Below are 24929 nucleotides of genomic sequence, written 5' to 3' on the forward strand. Positions count from 1 at the left end.
GACTTGACACACTCATAAAAACACTCCCGTACCCCAACTTTCAAAATAAATAAATAAAATGATTTTAACACATTTAGGTTCATAAATTACCATTTTTTTTTTATTATTAAGTGTACTCAAGACCCAAAAAGTAATTTATTTAATATACATGGTGGGAGTCCATACGTACTAAACCCTAGATACTCTACGTTTTTCACTTGTAACTAAAAAAGAACGTGTTCATCTTTATTTTCTTCTTCGTGTTGATCAAAGGAAAAAAAAAATGCCCTTGATTTCTTTTTTCAATCAAAAGAACAAATACCCAAAAAACGTGTTGTTATTTTTCTTTTTTTTAATCATTTTGCTTCTATTGGAAATATCCCAAATTAATTTGAGAGATATTATTGGATTGATGCAGTTAGTGGTTTTTTGTTAATCTCGGTAGTAGGTATGGCAAAAACTTAAGTTGGTTATGGGTACGGGGAGTGTTTTTATGGGTGTGTCCAAGATCTCCCTATCTATATTCTTACTTTACACGAACAAAAAAGACTGATCTCTAGAAGTAAACTGCCAAACTGTAGGTCAAATATATTTACAATCAACGGTACCCACGACTGTTTCTTAATTTCTATTTGTCGCTGTATCAGAGGTTTACAGTAGTAAATTAGCCTCATCATGCCTTTTCAGTTTGTTCCCTGATAGTTCTGTGTTTTCTTTGACTTTCCAGACGAGAAGAAATTTGAGAGCATTTCCTTTTGGTTTCCTCTATCTCCTTTTCTAGCTCTTCAATCTGCAAGGACAAAATGCACAAACACATAATACATATTAAGTCAACCTTTCAGATGAAATATGTCAATAAATAAATATCAATCTCTAGCTATACCGTTTGTTTTAAGTCGGTCTCCTTCTCTCTGTGTTGTTCACACCTGTATAAAACAGTATTGTGTCAAATTTAGAATAACTTACAATTTTCTCTCCAACAACATATCTTGGTATATTCCAAACATAAAACACACAAGAAATCCAATAAAAATAGTTACAGAATGTTTTTACAACACCAACACCAATTTTGGAATATGCACACGAGATCAATGCATGAAAACGTACCTCATGAATAATTCTATGTTCTCATCACATATCTGATCAACCAATGCAGAACCTGTGCCATCTTTAGACGAACCCTGGAAGACAATAAATAACAGATTATGTTATAGATATCCGTTGTTCAAAACTGAAATATGATTCAACTATAGATTCATTTTGTGACTTACAGGATGCCCACTTCCTTCCCTTTGATTCCTTGCATTTGCTTGCATCTGACTATCCTGAAGAAATAATTGAGTGAGATATGATGTGTTAAGATCTATCACAAAAAACCAAAATTATAGCACTCACTGCTGCAAGTCCAATGATAGGTTGCACATCGGAGAAATCTCTATACATATCAGAAGTCTGTTGTCCATTGCTTGAAACATGCATATTAGCTGCAAGTCCAATCACAGGGTGATCAAGATTCATCCCCTGTTGCATATTAGCTGAAAGACCAATGACAGGTTGCCCAGTAGCCAATTCACTCTGGACATTAGCTACATCAATAGGACATTCCTTCTGCATGTTACGTATATAAGGAATCTGTGGTCGTGCTCCTAAAAAGTGGAAATGGCTTTTCCTACATTTTCCAGATAAAAACCCTAAGAATCCAAGTGAGGTAATCAAATAAAATTTAAAAAGCAGCATGAAGCAATGGCAAATAAAATCATTAAGCACTAAACTAGTGGCTACCTTGCGTGCTTCTCTAATTGTTGGTCATACACTCATGAGCATGGAAGGGTTTCAATGTTTCATGTTGTTTTGTTTCCCCTCCTATTGGTAAGAATTTGATCTTTTGAAGGACTACAATATTGTTTTTTGTAAGTTTTTTCTTCTTGTGATATAAGTTTTGATAGAGATAGAAAGCAACTTACCTACAACCTTTTCTCATACAGTTTTGTTTTTTATCAGTAAAGAGAAATTTTAATAAATCAAAGAAAGTAGGTCGTAATAACCTACAAGACTGCAAGTACAAAGCAACACTAAAACCTACAAGACTACAAGTACAAAGCAACACTAAGTAACACAACAACCCAAAGGGAAACCACATACTCCCCTAGTCCAGAATCTCTGCACATAATACCCTCTCATCTAGCTACAAATTGTTTAAACCGATTATTTCTAAGATCCACAAGACTGTGCTCCAATAACAAACCCTTTTATGGCTAACATGGTCTGATGGCCTTATCTCCATAGTTGTACTCTAAAAGATGCGTCTATTGCATTCCAACCCCACACATGATTGCAAAAGGTATCATATTCCATATCCTTTGCCCTCTAGATGAGAATGGTCATGTATACCAGTATACCACTGAGTAAGGACACCACCCAACCAGGACAAACCCAAACCAACCCAGACTGCCGATGAAAATAAGACCAAACTTATCAAGGCCAAGGACAACACAAAAGTACATGATTAATAGACTCCTTTACCATCGAACATAAGGACAATGGTGTAAAGTTTGACCCTAAAATTATTTTTCTAAATATTATCAACAACAATAAAACACTCTTAAGCTGCAGACCAATCAAAAGAAACAATTCTCACAGGAACCCTGGAGCCCCAGACTCTTGGACCTGGAAAAAGAGGAAAAGAAGGAACATCATTGGTTGGAGGATGCGAAGAACAACATCATCTCTTGTCAGGGTACCAAACCATTGAATCCAAGTCCTGTTGAATCAGATTCCTGAATCCAAGCCCAGCCATAAGAGAGGCTAATCGTCGATTACACAATCATTAGATGACACAATAATTGAAGGCCCCTTAAAATTCCGAGGGTCCAAGAAATACCTTTATCAAATCCGTGCGCCCTTTACGCTCGAGTGCTCAGACATGTCTAACAAAGTAACAAACACCACCTTTAGAGGTCCATCTCCCAACCAAAGGTCTTCCCAAAACAGACTATTATTACCAACTCCAAGTTCACGCCTCATTCCTCTTTTAAGCATGGACTACAACCTCATGATGCGTCTTCAAATGCCACAACCTCATAGAATGCGAACAGGACAACTCTCCCAAGTAAGATTTCAGGAAACCTTGACACATATACTCTTCTCCACAATCTATCCCCCTCTAAACCAAACCTCGAAAGCCCCCTAAAAGAGTCAAACTAAAGGTGCGGATATTCTCATATTCCTAAGACCTAATCCCCGTCTTTTTGGGCAAGCAAACCATATCACCATTAACAAGGTGAAACCTCTAATGCTCATGCTTAAACCCCACAAAAAGTTCTAATGAGCGACTCAATCCTATGGGCAAAACTCATTGGCACATGAAAAATGAACACAGAGTAAACAGGAAGGTTGAATATCGTGCTCTTAATGAGCACAAGCCGTTCCCACCATTGACAAGTACCTACCCGTCCAAACAATAAGCTTCTTGCCAAACCACTCAATATACACCGTTTAGTATCTACAGAGATGAATAGAATAGTTTCATGTGACCACAAGCCACTTCTAGCAAACTCTGCAACCAGAGAGGACAGAGACGCAAGAGAGTAGGGCTTGAGAACACGGTTTAAAGATTTGGGTCAGGTGCCTTGATGGGGTGAGAAACTTTCACTACAATTATGTTACAGTGGCTAGGTACTTGACTTTTTTAGATGCCCTAAAATTTATGTAGCTATAATTATATTTTGCTCATACTTAAAACCAAGGGTAGTGAGTTTCAGGAAATTTAGTACCAAGAACACAGCTATATTGAAACTTAAAGTTCTTCAGAGAAACAAGAGACCATAGAAAACACTTCTATTACTGAACAATGGAATGAAACTTCAGACTACCACCTACTCCCAGGTGATGCTTGTTCATTCTTGCATGTTGGAACATGCATCTTTTCTCTCTATGTGGGAGCAACCCTTTTCATATGCACTAAAACTATATTTTTTTATAAACAAATTATAACCAATTAGAACACCATGAAAAGAATTTTGAATTTTCATTTCCTTAATGCAAATTTGCATTAGAGTTTGTTGACCAGACATCAGACGCTTCGATTATAAAAACATATATCAATAAGTTGCATAACATTAACCTACCAGAAATCAATAATCATTTGTTTAAGCCTAGTTTCCAGCCGAATAAACAATGCTGATCTTTCAAAATCTTGTTTGTCGTGTGCTGGTTCAATAAAGTTTGCTTCAAGAACACCTGACATGCATACACCGAAGTGATTAATGTCAGTAATTGAGTAACTTTTATTATTATTATTATTGGTGTTAAAATGAAGTATATCCGTACCAATAACACCATTGCCTCTGCTACTGCCATCATTTGTGACTTTCCAGAAGGGCTGAATCAATGAAAATAGGGCTCATTTAGGGAATGTGAAGTCAATGCTTCTTATTTGCATCAAGTAGAAATGAAAAATGAAAAGATTTACAACTAACATGTAACATGTATTAAAACTTGTTACATAAAAGAATAAATTAAATTAAATCTTGTTACTGGTTATAAAAGCATACCCTGATGAGGCGATTTTTGTGATAGACATTGAACCCAGAAATAGGAAGCTCCGGCGCCTCTTTTGCAAATCCAATCTTTGTTTTTACTGAAACCTAAAAACCCAAATTGTCATGTCTACTTATGGAAAACATGAAACACGAAAGTGTAGCTTCAGAGGTATTCAATGAGTAATATGTCCCACGAGCAGGGTTCTTTAATAAGATCAAGCAGCACATGCCAAACGCTATAATTTGGGGTTTTTCAAAGGAGCGGAATAGAAGGGTGCTTGAGCATTAGATGAATTTGCGAAGAATCATTACTGATTTGAAGGACCTTCTCTTTGATTGGGCGTCCTGGAACCCTACATTTAGAAGGCTTATGTTTCAAGACTGATGGTGATAGTGTTTAGTATTTTACGTAATTATGGGCTGTTTTTCTCCATAGTGCCTTGCTAGCGGTGCAATGGTGCATGAGATGGGATCGTTTAACCCAATGTCTCTTTGATGCATTGCAATTTGCCTGCTGATTAATAATGTTCAATGACTTTAATCCCATCAAACAAAAAACAAGCAGCCTTTTTGTGGATAAGCGTCAAGCAGAACTATGAATATTAGTGAGTATCAAGCAGAAACATGAATAATAAAGAGCGGATATGCATCTGCTCTCCCATGAAAGGTTTAGTTTACATAATTGATATTGCGAAGTTCAGTCATGACTATAGATGTCCAGAAAAAACCTCTATATGCATGGATGAAAACCAAATACCATAGTACAACAGCAGAAATTTAGGCTAGCGTTTTTAGGCCATAAAGCAGGAAAGGAAACCCAATGCTTTGAACTTTATATTGCTTAGTTTAGTTAGTTATGAGTTCTTTAAATTCATAAAAGGATAGTGCTGACATAGGAAAGGATGATACCATCTCAGCTTTTAGGAGGACTAGTGATATGCAGGCCATCTGAAAAGTTGGTACTTTCTAGGTTTTATGTCAACCTGTATTTTAAAACTCCTCCTGGTGCTTAGACTCTACAGGCAGTATTCTAAAAATCGGTCTAGGCGGCCGCCTAGGCGGTGCCCAACCGAGTCGCCTAGGCCTAAGTCGGTTCAAAAAGCAGTCTAGGCAAGCTAGGCAGACTAATCGGCCTCTAGGCAGGCCAATTAGTAGGGCTACGTGGACTAATCGGCTCAATTCTTATTTTTTTATTTTTTTTTTCAAAAAATAATTAAATGTCAAAAATAAAAGGCCCGTAAAAAGGCTTAAGATTTGAATGAGTTTAAAAGACTAGAGCCCAATGTAAATTATATGCCACTATAAGAATGAGAATGTGTTTTTTAACTTTTTTATATGAAGTCACTCTTTGGTCTCCCTATTCAACTCGAGCAGATCACTTGCCATCTTCTTCAACTGTTATGCCCTTTTGTAATAAATACTTTTGTTTGTGTTTATTTTTTTATTTTTTTTAATTATGGTAAATGTTTGATTTCTTCACTTCTTGTAGTACAGTGTGTGCGACGACTATATATTATAATATATTTATTAGAAAAAAACCTGCCTAGAGCACAGCCCGCCTACCCACTGCCCGCCTACCACCTAACGTTTTTTAGAACATTGCTTACAGGTACTTCATTGCAATTTACAATGTATAGGCCACTCTTTGGTCTCCCTATTCAACTCGAGCAGATCACTTGCCATCTTCTTCAACTGTTATGCCCTTTTGTAACAAGTACTTTTGTTTGTGTTTATTTTTTCATTTTTTTTAATTATGGTAAATGTTTGATTTCTTCACTTCTTGTAGTACAGTGTGTGCGACGACTATATATTATAATATATTTATTAGAAAAAAACCTGCCTAGAACACTGCCCGCCTACCACCTAACGTTTTTTAGAACATTGCTTACAGGTACTTCATTGCAATTTACAATGTATAGGCCCAAAATGCAGTATAGACGTGGTGAACAGAGAAATCAAACTTAAGGTTGGGGATGTTGTGGGAGGAACCAAGCATGCAGGAGTAGAAAGACAGATTAGGATTACACTAACGAAACTATACGCTTTCAAGGGACCCCTTTCGAAAAAAACGATCCAAATCAACAAATCTATTACTCAAACTGCATCTTACCTCTTTTGAAGCCTTAGCAAGCTGCGGTCTGTACATAACCACAGTCATGTATTTCAAGTCATCCGCAATACTATATTGCTGAACAGGCTTTCCTCTTAATATGATACTGAAATTTTTAAACCTTCTAAGATATAAAACTGAAGCATATGCCTGCACGAGTAATCATTTACTTATTGACACATAAAAAACTTAAATATGATATTTGAAAATATATACCAAAACAAGGAAGGAAAAATGAAAGAGAAAAAAAAAGAAAAACGGACCCTTAGTGAAAAACGGATGTGATACGAAATATGAGACTCAATCAACACGTCACGTTTTTTCAGTGACTTACTGACTTCGTCCCTCAAACGTATATCCTGCATTTAAAATAACAAGAACCACGTCATCAAACATAAAACAACACTAAAATGCTCTATATACCTTGCAGAATTAGCACATATGCACCCATGGATTTTGATAACATGCAATAGTCCTTTTTAACCGACAATGGCTCTTAGATAACAATAACTATCTCAAGAGAAGTTTATCAAGTTTGAAATTCCCATGAAAGATTGGTAGGCCTCATTCATCTCTTTCAAGTATATTCATGAAATAACACTCTTAAGGATCCCGCTTAAATGTTTAACATAGCCACACATGAGATTGAAAGCCTTGCATAACAGTATATAAGCCCCTCGGCCTCTCCTTCATTGCCAATTGGTTTTGAATCGGATACTCCAAAGTGTAAGATGGTATCAGAGTGAAATATTGTATTTGGTCCAAAGCGCCCATTTACTCCACATCACCCAAGTATGTTTATCCATGCGTTAGCCTCAAGTAATGCCACGCCTAAAGGGGCTTGTTGAGATGTTTAATACAGTCTCACATAGGACACTGAAAACCATGTGTAACAGTATATAAGTTTTCGGCCTTTCCATTCATTTCCATTTGTTTTTGAGTTGAATGCAATGTTTAGAGCCTTGCAATACAGTTTCCAATTGCTTTTGAGTTAGAAGCTCTAAAGCTTAAAATGGTGTTAGAGCAGGCTGTTGTATTTGGCCCAAACGGCCCGTTTACTCCATGTAACCCAAGTATGTTTGTTTACATGAGAAGGGGCATGTTCAGATGTTTAATATAGTCCCACATGGGACATTGTAAGCCATGCATAACAGTATATAAGTTTCCTTCACCTATTGGTTTTGAGATTTACGAGATACAAAATCAGTAGACACCTACCAGTTTTCAACAATAAAAAATGACTTTATTCATTGGAAAGAGAAAAATGACTACTCTAAAATACAAACATGCATAGTGGCAGGTGCCAACGAGCAAAGTTGGTAAAATATAGGTCTGGGGATCAAACCCCGCCAGTATCAATGAGTTACTAATCTCATTTAAAAATAAAAAATAAAAATAAAATAAAGCATGCATGCATAGTGTCATTTTAAATAAAAAATGCAATCAAGAGGTCATGCAATAGGATCCAAGATGTATATAATATGCCTTGAAGATCAATAAATATGCAAGAAATGTCGTCAAGAAAGCTCCACTTGAAAATTTATTGGCATCGCATGCTCTTTGAGTTTCATTTACATTTAATCTACATTCCACTTAATAATCCATTGCTTATTATAACACACCACATCGTTGATGATTTTAAAATCATTGCACCAAGAAATATCACCGCTTCCACAAAAAGTAGACCAATAACTTTTTGTTGTTTTAATTATCCCAGTGCTAACCAAAATAATTAGTTATCCAAATGCTTCGTTTTAAAATATCTTTACGGCTATTCCTTGAGCATTATAACTTCTGAAAATTATGCTATTGAGAGCATTATCACTGTGGGATGAGGATACAATAGATGCAGTAGAGAATTAAATTTTTGTTAGCACAAATGCATGTTTCCAAATTAACAAATAAGTAATCCTTTATAATATGCCTTCAAGACAAAAAGATAACTCGAAATTGAAAGGTGACTTAGAGTAACAGATGAAAATATTATGGAGGCAACATGCATCAATAAGTAAAAGGTGGCATACCTCCTCATCAGCATCAAAATCTAGCTCCAGAAGACCATCATCATTTAGCCATAAGTTATAAACAACTATTTTGGTCCCATGAGCTCCAAGATCCTCAAACTACAAAGAACAAAGCAATCTAAGAGTTAAAACAAGGCCAAAGTAAAATAATTCTCAATAGAGTCAAATTAGACGCAACGGCAATAAAGTTAAAGTTTTTAAGACCATTTCATGACTGAAACATCTGCAATAGATATTTGGTGTGAAAGCTGGAGAAGGAAATAAGGAATAAGTGAATAAAAAAACTATGAATCACAATGAAAATTAAAAAAGTCAAAAAACAAAAACTTCGTAGAAACCCCTTTTATGAAAGAAACTGGAAATGACAAGAAATTTATAGAAATAATAAAGCACTTTAGATGGGCATTCTTGTCCATGGAGGACAATGAGAAAAAAATTGAGGTAAATTAGGTAAGCATCTAGTCTCAACTCTCAGGTATCAACCATAGGAGCCTTTATCAGCTGAGTCTTTATCCTCCTAATTGATGCAATCTACAGCTCCAAAACCACCATTCTGAGACTCAATCTGCCACCCATATCTTTAACAGTTTTATTGTTATTTAGAATTAGGACCTTTTTTTATGGGTATCTCCAATCACGAAATTAGTTTGATTAGTTTTAGGCTAGGCTTCTTCTTTCCACGCCGTCTAGAAGTAAATAAGAAAATAGGTGATGCTGAGCATCAGTTTGTTGCTACCAAGCTATAGGTGTGCGCCTATGTGTTCAATCAAGCTCATGGGTCGTGAGCCTACTAGTTTAGTTGATGTTTTATTGTTATTAGTATAAATAAGAGGCTTGTAATTAGGGTTCTTTAGAGTTGTGCTATTGAGAATATTTTAAAGAGAAATAGAGATTTGTTTTAGTTTTAATTGTTTTGTTTAATTCAAAAGTAGATTATGATAAACTGAAGCTTCCGCCAGTTTAATCTACATCATTTGGTATCGGAGCACGAATCATTCCCAAGTAAAATCCAATATTCTTTTTTCTTCTTCGTTCTTTGGGAAAAAAAATTTGTACGGTTCATAAGTATTGTTCACGGAAATACTGTTTACCGGACACTATTCATCTGGTATTGTTTACAGTGTTATCGTTCACCCGAAAATTATTTTTCCGTCTTTTATTTTTTTTTCTCATCAAAGATTCAATTTTTTTCCCTATTTAAAGATTAAAGCTTTAATCTTTACAGAGTTATGTCAACTGAGAATACAGGTATGACAGAGTTAGAATTGCTTCAATTCTATGAAGATGATTAGGATGAAGGATAGGGCACTAGCGCTCTAATTAACTGGGATGCGCCTAATCCCAATCTAGGTGAGCCTTTATGGGATGCACCAAATATTGAGGACACCGTACTAAGAACATCGCCGACTTCAACTGTTCAAGCAAAACCACTAGCTCAGAGTTACCCAAAACAACATCCACGAGACCTAGTAATGGCAACATCACACTTCTCCTTAGTTGCAACACCAGCAAGGATCATTGGGGAGGGTGATAAGGAGACATGGAAGCACCATTTTATTTTCAGAACCAGATGTATCAATAAAGGTAAATTGTGTACTGTTGTTGTTGATGGTGGTTCTATTGATAATCTAGTTTTCCAGGAGATGGTCAATAAACTAGGACTACAAACCATTAAACATCCTAAACCGTTTTCTATCCAATGGTGTAAAAAGGGAGATCCAGTGGCACTCAATCATCAATGTTTAGTTCCACTAACTATAGGACCTTACGATGATACAGTAATGTGCACTGTTATTCCAATGGACGTCCGTCATCTCCTACTAGGGCGTCCCTGGCAGTTTGATCACAAGAGTATTCACGATGGCGCTAAGAGCACTCACTCATTCTTGTATAATGGCAAGAGATTAATCTTGGAACCACTCAAACCACCAGACATAGAAAGCACTATGTGTACGACATTCTTGGCTAAAGCACAGGAATCCGGTATGTTTTTCTCTCTTACATCACATGATGAAAATAAGTATGATAAAAAACTAGAAATCGAGACAGCAGGCCCTGTTCAAGCTACACCAAGCCCCACAGTGGCCAGCCATGATGCATCCACTTCTATACCCGTTATAGCTTATTCTACTTCTTCTTCTAGTGAGGATTTATTTGTTGGCGATGGATGTAATATGGAGTTCAACTGTGTTGATTGGGATTTCCCTCCTATTTTTTATGATTGTCCGGAGGAACATGATAGTTTTTTTGATACTTCACCAATATTTGATGAATACGGAGTACATAAATCTGGATTTTGTGTCACTACTCCCTCTTTGTCTGAGAATCTTTTTGTTGAGTATGTCGATCCGGTTTAAGAGGATTTTGATATTCAGTATACAAAGCTCTTTAGTTATATACATCTAAAGTTACAATTGGAAGTATGCGTATTTTCTGTTTTGGGATATGGTAGTATTTCCATAGAGCAGAGAAATCATGTTGGTGGTTTTACATCTTTCTTCTTGCATCGCTTTGCATATGGTGATTTTGCAAACTTGCAGATATTATGGTGCATTCTTCTTCTTGTGAGTAATTATCTAGGCAAAATTCGAGGTCGAATTCGTTTGAACAGCGGGAGAGTGGTGGGCATCAGCTACAGTGAATTCTAGCAGTCAATTGCGTATACAAACTTGAGACGAGCTCTTTTCAAGATGAGGAGAATGATGCAGAGCATTAGTTCGTTGCTACCAAACTATAGGCGTGCACCTATGTGTTCAATTAAGCCCATGGGCTCATTAGTTGCTGCTTTATTGTTATTAGTACAAATAAGAGGCTTGTAATTAGGGTTCTTTAGAGTTGTGTTATTGAGAATATTTCAAAGAGATAAAGATTTATTTTAGTTTTAGTTGTTTTGTTTAATTCAAGAGTAGATTATGATAAACTGAAGCATCCGCCAGTTTAATCCGCATCAATAGGCCTATAGAGTACTAAGATAAGGGAGATAGCAAGAGAAACCAATTCTAAAAACAATTTTTACAAATCAAAATAAGCTAATTTCGTTTTACAACTTAAAGCCATATTTATAGACTTCCGACCACTTCAAAACGGAAAAAGAAACATCTAGAAAAAACCTAATTGATACTAATATCTAAAAGGATCTAAAACAGTCTAACATCCTCAAAACATCAATATAGAAACACCCTAAATAGTAAATACCTAAAAAACTAAATACATTAGAGAGCTGACTTTTGATACAAATGCTATCTTTTTGGACCGGATCTTCTCAATTTCTTTTTTCAATCAACCTGCATCAATAACAGTGTTATAAAAATCGGTCTAGGCGGCCACCTAGGCAGTCTCTATGCGCTAGGTGGTGCCCAACCGACTCGCCTAGGCCTAAGTCGTTTAAAAAATCGGTGGACCAATTAGGCGGACTAATCGGCCTCTAGGCGGTCCAATCAAGCTTTTTTTTATTTTTTTTTATTATTATTATATATATATTTTTTTAATGATTAAATGTCAAAAATTAAAGACCCGTGTAGGTTTAAGATAATTTGAATGAGTTTAAAAGACTAAAGCCCAATGTAAATTATATGCCACTATAAAAAAGAGTGTTTTTATATGAAGTCGATCTTCTTCAACTATTACGTCTTTTTGTAATAAGTATCTTTGTTTGTGTTTATTTTTTGAGTTATGGTAAATGATTTTCTTCATTTCTTGTAGTATAGGTGTGTATTACTATATATATTATAAGATATATATTAGGGGAGAAAAAACTGCCTAGCACCTAGTCTAGACGCTCTCCCACCGACCAACTACCGCCTAGCATTTTTTAGAACATTGATCAATAACTCAACATTTAATGACTGATTTGCATTCGAGATCCTGTAAGCAACTTAAGTTGACCTGTGTCCATAATCTGAATATGGATGTTGCGTCCTTTGTCCTTGTTCGCAAAGAAAAGGGGTTTTCGTGCCTCTTTTTATTGGTAAAAGTTATATTTCATTCTGACAAAGATGTGTTACATACTTACAAAGAGAATCTAAGAAGTTGTGCCTCTCCACAACAAACCAAATATCCCATTTAGAAAGAAAAAAAAGTTTCATAATTATATCATCCCATCTCCATACTTGGAATCTAAACTCCTTTAGGTACGTGACACCCATAGACCAATATTACAAGATTTTTTTCATGATCAAACACATAGCTTTGTCCTTGTTCACTAAAATTCTCTGATTGCGCTCGTTCCTACTCACCCACACTACTGCCATATTGTGATGTCTCGACCGAGGGCCTCCCTTATATTCTTCGAGGGGGAGGGAGGGTTCCAAGGTTTAATCAGACATGGTTGGCCATCAGACAACAAAGTAGCACATATTGTCATGATCCACATCCTCTTCTACCTCTCTACAAATTGAGCTTTCATTATCGATCTCTGTACCGCGATAAGTTTGTCCATAGATCGATTGCCTAAGAGGCCATCCAAGTAAAAAGTAACTCTACTCGGATATATTGCAAGGAAACTACATTATATCATGCCCCCTTTAGCTTTCTTCTACTCGGATCTTTGCAAGCTAACAACTAAAATCCGCTTCACCGTGAACGACCTGTCTTTGTTCCATTTCCAAGTTTTACTGTCTTCCCTCCCCAAACTCTTCACCTACTCGATAAATAGTCACCAAGAACTCTGCGAACATATTGATCTCCACATCATATAAATTTCTTCTCAAGGCCACTGGTTTAGGACAAGAAGGATGATTTTGGCGACTAGCATATTCTATTTTAGTACCAGTAGAATTAGGAATTGTTTTATTTAGTACTGTACTTATCCGATTAGAATTAGGATTGGTTTCTATTTTCAATTACTTGAAGTCCAAGGAACCATACCGATAAATATAGATTCTCTATTGTTTTGCTGAACCAACCGTAATGATCTATTGAATTGAAGAATTACTCTTCCAAGTTTGTCATTGTTACTATCTCTTTTCTTCTTCACATTATTCATGATCTTCTTTTTAACCATTAATCTAATTTCTTACCTCCCTTCTTCACTTCTTTACTATTCGAGATTTCCATATCTCTTTCTTCTAAATCCAACTATCGTTCTTCATTAGCCACTTCGCAAGGACAATAAATCACAAATAGTAAAACAAAAACAAAGGCTACCAACGAATTCATCGATAGAAAGAGAACACTATATACAATAAAAGATACCAAGATAGTCTAGAAGTTTAAGCAAAACCTGTAGCATTAGTTCCTGCTCAGAAGCAAATGGAGACCACTCAAGGATAGTTCCCAAGTTACATGACCAATCATTCAGTGAGCTATGAATTATCGGTTGCCTTCGATCTCCCAAACTTTCATAATCAATCTGCATAGTCAGTTTAATACTATGTTCAACATTGAAGATTGGAGAAGGCTTCAACATATTTACCAACAAAAGAGAGGGTAAAATGTAGATGTGACATCCCTGTTAGGAACAAGCTTCACTGAGAGGGAGTTGGAACTTAAATAGTGGGAAACTTACCATTGGAACGATAACATCATCCTGCCCAGTTTTCCTTAAGAATGTATATGAAAGAAGACCAATGCTTTGTGTTGAATGGCTAAAACAAGAATAACATAACATAAATGGAAATTTCAGCCAACCAAAAAAACAAGAAAATAACCAACCAGAAGCTTCTTTTAAGGGAGCACCACATTCATACTTGTGACTGGTACAGAAAAAATATATACAAAGCTCCAGACTGACTCATACCAACTACTGATTCCACTTCTTTCTTTTTGTTGGTAAGACTAAATTATTAATTTCATTAATGAGGAACCAAAGGTACACTGAAAAAATGGTGGAGAGGGGGAATAGGCATTTCGATTGAAGCTAAAACATCCCAACTAGGTTGCATGCCTTGCCTGGTGCAAACTTATCATTTGTCATTCCGCCTCTATGCTCCGTTAGAGAGGCACTAAGGATAGCAATACAACAATTTACATCACATCTGACTCCCAATTACAAAGGAGGTCTTAAAAGTTCAGTCGACTGAAATTCGAATTCCCCAAATGGCCAAATCGCATATAAAAAGAAACTCTTTGACCTGAAGGACAATGCACTGAAAGCTTTAGCCTCATAATCAAACACCATAAGAGAGTATTTGTTGTATTTTTGGATTTTTCGGTATCAAAACTCACAATATTGCAAATTTTTATCCGCAACATTTCCATTTTTGAAACTCTAGACTAGACTTTTTAAATGAGACCAGTCATGTTTACCAAAACGGGTATCTTTTGGCTTCATGAATGAGCCAAACAGTGCGCCATTATGTTGTGTCAATGGCTTTCATTTTAGTGGCATGTCATGTCATAGGCGCCCGTAGTGGGAAATAGTCACATGGGAACGCCAGAGCACGCTGTCATGTCATGTGTAGACACTGGTCACCACTAGTGTACTTAATTACTTATACATTAGTAACTCCTAAACAGAGCTGTTAGAATTAGATTGACTAGTATGATACACGTGCTACGCACCTGTGGGTTAAACACTCTCCTCTGAAATTTAATTATCAATAGAGGGGCAAAACCGTCACAAAAATGGACCAAGAGTCGCACATAAAAAAATAATTAAGTACTATTACAGTACTGTAGGTGGGAGCCGGATCTTTTTAAGTAGTTAAGATATCTTTACCGTTTATTTTTATCAGTATAACTCATTAGATTGACAAAGTATTTAAATTAGACAAATACCCGAGATATATGCTAGAGGCTAATACAACCAAAAATGTTCCAAGACCCTATTAAACAAAACAAAAAAAAGGAGTAAACTATTACATGGAAATAAAGTCCCAAAAGGCATAAAAGGAAAAAAATAATAATGAATTTGATGAATTTCCACTGTTCCACAATGCCAGCACAGCATTTGACCCACCAAAATGAATGACAGCTTTACAAGCAATGAGGATCCCAAATACAAAGCAATAGAGCTTTCCTGGGCTCATCGTTATATGGGGATTGATAATGGTCTCCTTCTTTATTTTGTTGTTGTTGTTGTTGTTGTTTTTTTTTTTTTTTTTTCGGTAAAAGTGATATTCCATTAAAAAAAGAAAAATAGGCTGAGAAGGCCTACATTACAAGAGAACAACCGAAAAATAAATATTTACAAGCGATGAAACAAACCATAAGAAAAAAACAAAAAACCTGACATGCACCGTCACCCCAAGTCTAAAAACATAAGACGATCCCATCTAGCAACAAAATCCTCAAAGAAGCATCCTCTAAACTCTTTGAAGACTTTAGACCACCGAAATACCAAAGCTTTTATCGAGAGAACTGTCTTCTTACGCGAAATAGAGATGTCATCAAAGTGACGACGGTTTCGCTCTAGCCAAATCCCCCACATGATCGCAAAAGGTAATAAGCTCCACATGCGATTTCCAGAAGAGGAGAAAGGGCCATGACTCCAACCTTTACGCAAATCCAATACCCGGCCCGGGCATACCCAAGTCATTCCAGACTCTAAAAGAAAAGCAAACCATATTTTCCAAGAAAAAGGACACCAAAGAAGTACATGATTCACAGACTCACCATCTTTTCTACACAACTGACAATAATTGACCAAACACATTTTCCGACGTCTAAGATTATCAATGGTAAGGATGTGTTCCAAAGAAGCACACCATGCAAAAAAAGCAATCTTGGAGGGAATTTTGGACTTCTAAATTATAGTCCCAGGGAATTCAAGAATGAGGCTAGGACTATTAGCATTAGACAACCAAGAAACGATAGAAAAATAAAAAGACTTAACCGAGAAGATACCTTTATTCTTTGGGACACCACACTCTTTTATCACCATTTTGTGCATTCGGGATAGTCACATCAAGCCTTGCCATCAGTGAAGCTAGGTCTCCAATTTCCCAATCATTCAAAGCCCTACGCAGTCCCAGATTCCAAGATATGCCTCCCTCGGATCTAACCATACAATCAGAAATGGGTTTCCCTTTGACCCTGGATAGACCAAACAACAAAGGAAAAGCAGAGGCTAAAGCCCCACCACCTGTCCAATGATCCTCCCAAAAAAGAATCTCATCTCCTGTTGCAAAACTGTATCGAATACCTCTTAAGAACAAAGGGAGCACCTTAAGAATTGCCCTCCACACTCCACACTCCACACTCCACACCCATAAACTATGGACACCGGACCACTCTCCCACCCAAAATGTCTCTCCCCAAATCGAGACACAACCACCTTCCTACCTTGTAAGATTGTTGTTTCTCTTGTATTTCTCTTTTCTCATTGTAAGATCCCTGCCTACCTTTTACTTTGTATTTGTTACCATTTCGTATAAATATTGACAGTTAACCAATCGGGGAAGAAAAAACCTTCTATCACTTCTAAGCGTCGCTAAACTCCCAAAATGTCTTCTTTATTTATTACGTGCATCACCCCCACCACCAGAGGGGTAGGGGACCTCGTTAACAACCTCGCTTGCCAATCAAAAAAAAAAACACCCAAAATGTCCACAATGTCTTCTTTATTTATCTTTCACGACCTCTTAAAAGGCTATGTGAAAACCATCACCCCAAGCTTGAAGCTCGTTCTTAGAACTTTAAGCAATAGTAAAAAGAAGATTACTTTTTTTATTGGGTAAAAGATATTATATTGATATGATTTAAAGGATTACATCAACAACCAAAAACTCGCCATGGCCAAGTTTCCAGTAAAAAGAGATGCGCCCTACCCTGCCTAACAGCTACTAAACCAAGTAACAAATAGATTACAAATAATAAAAAGACAGAATTAGTAAAAAGAACTGAAGAAGATAAATGCTATAATATGTGTTTTGAAAAGCATCAGTAACTTGGAAGTGTGCATATTACCTTCCATGAGACTTGCGACTGAAAACAATTACATCAGCACCTAGTCGCATGGTACTTGTTTTAAACCCATTACCATCTGCAGAAGTTGAAACATTAAATGGGTCTTATTAAAAACGCACAAAACAATTGAAAGTAGATCTAGGTGCTGAAATGAGAAGTAACTATGCAAGCATTTAAAAAGTTTGCTGCCATGATGTTGTGTGGGGTGGGTGTGTAGGGAGGGAGGGGACAACATAGAATTTTTGGATAGTGCAAGAGTACATAATGCCACAGACAATAGCACCGAATAGGATATGAACGTAATTTATCCAATTAAACCATAACTGAAGGGGAAAAAAAAGAGCACATGAAGTATACACTGTCCAATTGCGGTTGCCTTCTTATTTGAGTACCCTAAGCTCATACATTGGCGCAAGGACTCAGGATCCATTCCCCCACCATCATCTGCAAGGTCATATTGCTACAAGTGTTGTAAGCATATTACCAGAATAATAATTTCGTTCTGATTATAAGATATACGCATTTTACCTCGAAAAAGCAAAGCAGGAGAGTGATCCTTTGGGTTATATATTCTATCCAACTTCACAAAAGTTGCGCCTTTGCTTATCTGGGAAGTCATGCATTCACATTAGAGTGCAGAAAATGAGTGAAACGGGTCCATGGTTGAAGCTGTTTTATTTAAGCCCATGACCAGAATCATTAATCAGTTTTGGAGATAATTAATGGCTTTCTTTTCTTCTATTGCTAAGGATTGGAAAAAATGTTCCAACAATGAAAATGTAGTAACATGTTACTTACCTCATCAACAGCATTATCCAGAAGCTCCGCTATTGCTGTAAAAATAAAACTCCAAATACCATAACTGATTAACGAAAAAGAAACAAAAATTGTTTTAAAAAAAAAAAAAGGATTACCTCCAAAAGCCCATTTATGGGAGGTTGCGTTAGAATGCAAGAACTTAGGGTGCACACGTGCATGCTCTAACAGAGCTAAACATTCAATTTAGCATTAATTAGAATTTAAAATTGTAATAAAACAAAAAAATTATTAGAATAGAAAAGACAAAACAACCTTGTTCATGTAAGGATTTGGTTAAACCAACATCATATCCCCCAGCTTTCCAGAAACTTCTAAACTCCAATGAATGGTTATTCTTTTGCGATGACGATGTTCCTTTTTCATTATCATCTCCGTCATCACTACTACTACCGAGGTCGACAACGTTCATCTAGTTTTTATTGTTTTTCAGGTAACAAATTTTGAACAAGGTTTTTTATTTTTAATTGACAAAATCAGTTTAGTGGGCTTGGGCTTCAAATATCAACTGAAAGTACGTTGATTAACGAGCCCATCACAACAGTCAGCAGAGTTAAGACTTTCAGACAGTTTGCTGATAGATAAAAATTCCACTCTTGCCACTTTCCAATGTTTACAAAGGCTTGCAATCAACGTATTGAATCTAATGGTATCTTGATCAACACCTGCTAGCTCCAACATCAACCACTTTTTCTACACTTCTGTGTCTGGATAGACAAATCTACCTCAGTTGTAAATAGTTATCAAAATATTTGAAAGTAGTTAAATCAAAAAAGAGAAGGCTAAAATATGGTACCTGTGGACCAAAACCTTCGAAGAAAATTGGAACTTCCAAGTTTGAGACATAACATATTAAAAGCAAAAGGGAAAGCCTGGTGGGAGTTCATATTCTGTCTGTTGGATAGTTAGGAAATTCTGTAAAACAAACAAACAAACAAAAGAAGAAATAAAAAACCTTAGTTGTTTTGCCGAGAAAATTATTGCCGAAAAAGATAAGAAAAAATAATGATTAAGTTACCAAACGATTTTGTCTGTGATGAAAAGTATAACGGATAAAATGAAACAAGTTCAGAAAAGATGGTTCCCCGGGATCTTCGTAATGAGCATATCTTTCATGAATTACTGAACCTTCAGTAATGTAATACTGAAAATTGAAATACGGGTGTTCACGCTGAAGTCCTACCAACGCATCATTAATTTCATACCAAAATACTGAATTATGAGTCAAAGAATCTAACATATACACAAAGTCTCTTCTTCTGGCAGAACTCCATAGGCAATAGTGGTTCAAAATATGATCTGTATACAAAGCGGACTATATATATATATCTTATATATAATGGGAAAACTTTCCCCGTTTATTAGTCCCCGTATTCACTATTTTAGACCAATCTTTTAAATCAAAAGGATACCCAAAAGTTTCACCAATAAAATTTTCCCAAAACTTATGTCCAAGGGTAAATTTGTCATTCAACAAAAAAAAATAAAAAACACGGAAAATTAATCGGTAATTTAAAGCATCTTCCGGACTATAAAACTCAACGTCTTCGTAAAACAGAGACACCGTTTCGCGTTTTCCCAATTAAAAAAACAAAAACTGTTCGTTCCTCTTTTCCGTTCCTTTCCCAATTAAAACCCTGATATCAAATCAAGCCCTTTGCAACCAACCAACCCTGTTTTCCATTTTCAACCCATTTTTCCATTTTCAGAATCAAAGGTAATACTTTCTTTCATTTTCGTTTTCTAATCCTGTAACACTTTCTTCCCAATAAAACTTGACGAAAAGTTTTTGATTGCTTTGGTTATCCAGATTACCTTCCAACCGTCAATGACCCATTGGTTCACCACGGAAGAGGTGTCTTCAATTTTCCTCTTTCTAATTTTAGTGTTTTATCTTAGTGATTGAATTTTTTTCCAAATTACAGATAACCCGTCACTAATTGTTCGCACTAATGAATTTTAGGATGACTTATTTTCAGTACATTTACTTTTTATTGGTTTGATACTATTCTATCATTCTACTTAAATTTCTTTGTTTATACAGTGATAGCAGTCATTGTACATTTTCAGGACTTATCAGTTACTAAATGTGTTGTCCTGAGTTTGGCGATCATCAGGTATATTGACACTTCAGGATTTATATTTAATTTCATTGTCAGTTTCTTCGTTTTATACCGATCTTTTGTGGGTTTGTGTTTCTCTTACATGTTGATTCACGTCGTCATAAGACATCTCTTTCCATCTTTAAAAAAAAAAAAAAAAAAAATCCTTTTGCACTATGGATGCCTTGCTTTGCCATGGAAGAGGTCAGCTTAGTGTTCATATACTTTCAGCTTAGCGTTTAATTTACTTTTTCAGTTTAACCTATGCACCAATGGTGTTATGTTTAGCTTCAAAATTTAATCCACTTTCACTCGCCTTCTTTTAGTTCTTTCCTACCATTCTTCTGTGGGCTTGACCGTTTGACAAGGAACAAACTTAAAACTTATCAAATTCTGATCTCAGTTGAGTGTTTTCGTTTCTTGTATTGATGACATTCTTTTTTGGTTTATCCTGTTATGGTCCCTGTAGCGTATAATGCAATTCTAAGGATGATTTTTCTTCTTCCCAGAACTATCATTCCAACGTATTTTTTTAGTTAAGGTTGTTGATTCTTATGGTGTATAAAAAAAAAGAGGAGTGGAAAGCATGACTAGCTTGGAGAATTGAAGAGAAAAATAACCGATTTAGCACCTTTTTTTTTTACTTTTGGTCTCTTGAAAGAAAAATCGGTCAGTGTGTTTTCACTTTTTTTTCAAACTCAAAAACTCCACCTTAGAACTTCTAATATCAATTGCCCTTCCATCAATTTGATTTAGTTATTTCCGCTTACAACCAATTGTACTTTAACGATCAAGTGGTGTAGTATGCATTTCTCTCGTTCTTTTTCTTGTTTTGATTTTAATTTATGTTCGAGTTTCTATTTCCTAATATTTTTTAGTTTTTAGTTTTTATTAGCATAGTTCACTCCATCAGCGTTGATTTTATCAGGTTAGGAGTTCAACAGTCTAAATCTCGATCCTAATTACCCCCTTATGACTTATGATTGTGTTTGTTTCCTTTAAATGGTTTTTACTTTTTAGGAACTATATCATGTATAATTGACCGAGAATTTTTCTTATTTTATTTATTTGTCTGTTTTTAGATGCATGTCTATGAATGAGTTATTTGACACCATTGCTACACAATTTTTGGTCTATTTCTTTTCGATCCTGTAAGGCTTGCTTCTTTGTTTTTTATTGCTTGAGGTCTGTGATATTTTTTTGGAGGCACTGTGAAGTTTTGGTTCACCTTAAAACAACACAAAGTTTAAGTGGGTGAGAGTTGACTATTTGACACAAACCAACTTTGGTTTTACCGATGATAATTAAACCATATGTCGTGTTTTTAGTGTAACTCATTATGCAAGGTTGGGTTTTGAGCGGTGGTGTCATGCTTATCAGGTTAGGAGTTCAACAGTCTAATTCTCGATCCTAATTACGCCCTTATGACTTATGATTGTGTTTGTTTCCTTTAAATGGTTTTTACTTTTTAGGAACTATATCATGTATAATTGACCGAGAATTTTTCTTATTTTATTTATTTGTCTGTTTTTAGATGCATGTCTATGAATGAGTTATTTGACACCATTGCTACACAAATTTTGGTCTATTTCTTTTCGATCCTGTAAGGCTTGCTTCTTTGTTTTTTATTGCTTGAGGTCTGTGATTTTTTTGGAGGCACTTTGAAGTTTTGGTTCACCTTAAAACAACACAAAGTTTAAGTGGGTGAGAGTTGACTATTTGACACAAACCAACTTTGGATTTACCGATGATAATTAAACCATATGTCGTGTTTTTAGTCTAACTCATTATGCAAGGTTGGGTTTTGAGCAGTGGTGTCATGGTTATGGTTATCTTTTGCAGAACCCTTTGCAGAATGAATGTTTGCCGATTGCAAAGCAACAAAGTGAAACCAGTACTAGGTATGGTTCAATTATTCATTTTTTGTTGTTTGTAGTTATGATATGGTGTGAGATTTTCTGGGCAATTGCAGCAACGAAGTTCTATTTAAATTTGTGCGTATATATATACACACACACATATATATGAATGTGTGTGTGTATATATATATGTGTGTTTGTGCTTATTGAAAGAATTGGAACTCATTTTGATTAAAAGGTGGAGTTATTGGTGGAACTCATTTTGAATAAAAGGTGGAACTCATTTTGAACTCAAGTATGTTGCCAACATTATTCCCTCCCCCCAAAACCCTTTTCCATAAGTAAATAAGAAACTATTCCCTTGCAGTCTGTTGAATTTTCCCATAGAAAATTATTATTCTCTGTAGAAATGTGCCATATTTGAAAAGGATCTTTTCGCGTGCGAATTTCAGAGTCACTTAAGCTTTTCTTGCAATGGTTACTGGGAATTACGAGCAAATGAACAGCTAATGGTTGAGCAGGCTCTTCTAATTTAAGGGCAGAGGTGGAATTAAGGGCAAAGGGCAAAGATGGAATTAAAGGAGAAGGCTAACAGAGAGGCTGCAGAGACCAGGCTGCGGATGGCAGCGATGCTACAAGCAGAGCAAGCTCGTGCTGAGATGCTTGCTCATCCTATGCGAGGGAATGCTTTTGGGTATCAGGCTGATGTTGGTTCGGTTGGTCATAACTTGGGAGGACCTGAACAGGTAGTTCACATGGACGAGATGGTTCATGGATGAACAGAGAGAGGAACAAGAACCAACTGAGGATTTCTTGAATGATGAGAATGAACACGGAAACTTAATTTGGGATACAAGATGTGTGGTGGGGAGCAGGGCACTTTGATTTGAATTCTAGGTGACATAAATTGTGAGAGGAGCCTTGGACTTATTTGACATTTCTGCCTAGAACTGGACGACGATATTATATAGACAACCAAGATTCAACACTAACGCAATGGGGAAGAGCAGAAACAAAAAGAAATATAAGAAAAATGGTGCAGCTTCGATGGATATCTCGACGCCCACAGTATCAGACACTCCCCAAGCAATTGACATAACGAAGTTACTGACTAAAGATTCATTAGCGGTGTTCTCAAAGAGAAAGATCAAGAAGGGAGTGCCCATGAAGAGATCAAAGAGTGTTAGAAAGATGAAAGCCATCAAGAAGGCTATATCCAAAAATGAGAAGTCAGAAGAGAAAATCACGAAAAGTGAAAAAAAAATGTGGAGAACTAAATCTGCAAAATTCATGCTAATAGAGTTTAAACACCCTTAACATTGTTGAGAAGCGTTAGAATGCTACAAAGGAGATGGTGCATCGCGAATGCCCTTGGCTATTTGAACAGGTCCATCTCTAGATGAAGTGTTATTACCACTTTTTTGTGTGTGTCGTTGAGATATAATTCATTTACCCTGTACCAAGTTTTGCAGAACAAATTTTGGAATTGTCTGGGAAAGAAAAAAAAAATGAGCTCCACAATTGATATGTATATTCTTTACACATGAGGATGCTGATAGGGATCTAATTCGATAATTGTTTCCCCCCAAAACCTTTTTTTTCCCATTGAACCTTACCAAAAGCTTGCTCTTTAAGTAGGAAAAATGAAATTATTGAATTTTGTCTCTGTGCAACCTTACACGCAGTCTTTCTTTTTTTTTTTTTTTTTTTTTTTTTGGGTTTAGGGGTATGTGACTTTATTCACCTCTTTATGGTTCAAAACCTTTGTCCAATGCAAAGGTGAATACCAAGGTGACTATTTTCCCAAGTCAAAACGAGGGTGAAGCCTTTAATCGAGATAGTGGTGAGTTGTGAACTTCGGACGAGGCGTTGGATTCCGTTTTGTGTGTTTTTATAAAAAAAAGCGGTTTTTTTCGGACGGAATGTTTCATTCCGTCCTCGTGTTTTCGATTTTTTAAAACTTTAGTCGGTATGTTTCATTCCGTCCGGTCGTTTTTCGATTTTTACATTCGACGGAATCCAACATCTGTCGAGATTATTATTTTTTTCACCTTTGCATTGGGCAGCCTCACTTTGCTTTTCACCAAAGCGGTGGAAAAGAGGGGAAATCTTGTCGAGGTGAAAAATAGTAGCTTGCAATCCTTGCATTGGGAATGCTCTAAGGAACAGATACTTAAGTTAGCGAGGCCCAGGAAAGGAACAGATACTTAAGTTAGCGAGGCCGGAAAAAGGAAATAGAAAGGAAGGAAAACAAACAACAACGGACTTATCACTTTAAAATTGTTCCCGTTTTAAACCGTAATTATAAATACAAAAATTGTTCCGTTGTCAAGCCTAACTTCTTCTCTTGCTTCCCAATTTCTCATGTGGCATCTTTGGCACTGGGGAATAGCATTATCGCAAAAAAAAAAAAGGTTTGCTCATTACTATCTTCTTGTCTCTTCTACAACACTTTGCATATATCAAATTTAAATGGACACAATTTTATCATTACTGCATTGTTTCATCGTTTTTTTTTTTCATAGTACTATAGTGAAAGACATTAAATAGGTATGCATAAATTTGCATTTATCAATCTCTAAGAACGGACTTGAATTAGTTCTCAAGTATTGAGGGCCCTAGAAGTATGTATTTTTCAGTCCTTTTTCACT

At 36.0% G+C, this 24929-nt stretch overlaps 1 protein-coding gene and 1 long non-coding RNA gene across 3 annotated transcripts; one reads left to right on the top strand and one right to left on the bottom strand.

The window, feature by feature from the left end:
* Nucleotides 1-536: 536 nt before the first annotated feature.
* Nucleotides 537-19032, bottom strand: LOC147493105 (protein MICRORCHIDIA 2-like). 2 transcript variants are annotated; one of them, XR_015200426.1, is made up of 19 exons: nucleotides 18573-18729; nucleotides 18416-18490; nucleotides 18300-18334; nucleotides 18030-18108; nucleotides 17859-17945; nucleotides 17502-17577; nucleotides 14161-14239; nucleotides 13876-14004; nucleotides 8655-8753; nucleotides 6894-6989; nucleotides 6631-6780; nucleotides 4533-4625; nucleotides 4309-4360; nucleotides 4107-4218; nucleotides 1375-1648; nucleotides 1251-1299; nucleotides 1087-1160; nucleotides 863-905; nucleotides 537-769 (listed from the first exon to the last, which is right to left on the bottom strand). XR_015200426.1 is itself a non-coding variant. In XM_086569570.1 (19 exons), the coding sequence occupies exons 1-19, from the start codon at nucleotides 18727-18729 to the stop codon at nucleotides 653-655; spliced, it is 1881 nt and encodes a 626-aa protein (XP_086425696.1). In that variant the 5' UTR covers nucleotides 18730-19032; the 3' UTR covers nucleotides 537-652. The 2 variants fall into 2 exon arrangements, 1 of the variants encoding a protein (XP_086425696.1); XM_086569570.1 differs by having other exon boundaries at nucleotides 1251-1304; nucleotides 18573-19032.
* Nucleotides 18632-23038, top strand: LOC147493106 (uncharacterized). The gene is made up of 3 exons (XR_015200427.1): nucleotides 18632-18750; nucleotides 20388-20434; nucleotides 22262-23038. It is a non-coding gene; the product is annotated as an uncharacterized LOC147493106 (long non-coding RNA).
* Nucleotides 23039-24929: the final 1891 nt, after the last annotated feature.

Source organism: Coptis chinensis, chromosome 6 (assembly GCF_015680905.1).
Source record: "Coptis chinensis isolate HL-2020 chromosome 6, ASM1568090v1, whole genome shotgun sequence".
NCBI lineage: Eukaryota > Viridiplantae > Streptophyta > Magnoliopsida > Ranunculales > Ranunculaceae > Coptis > Coptis chinensis.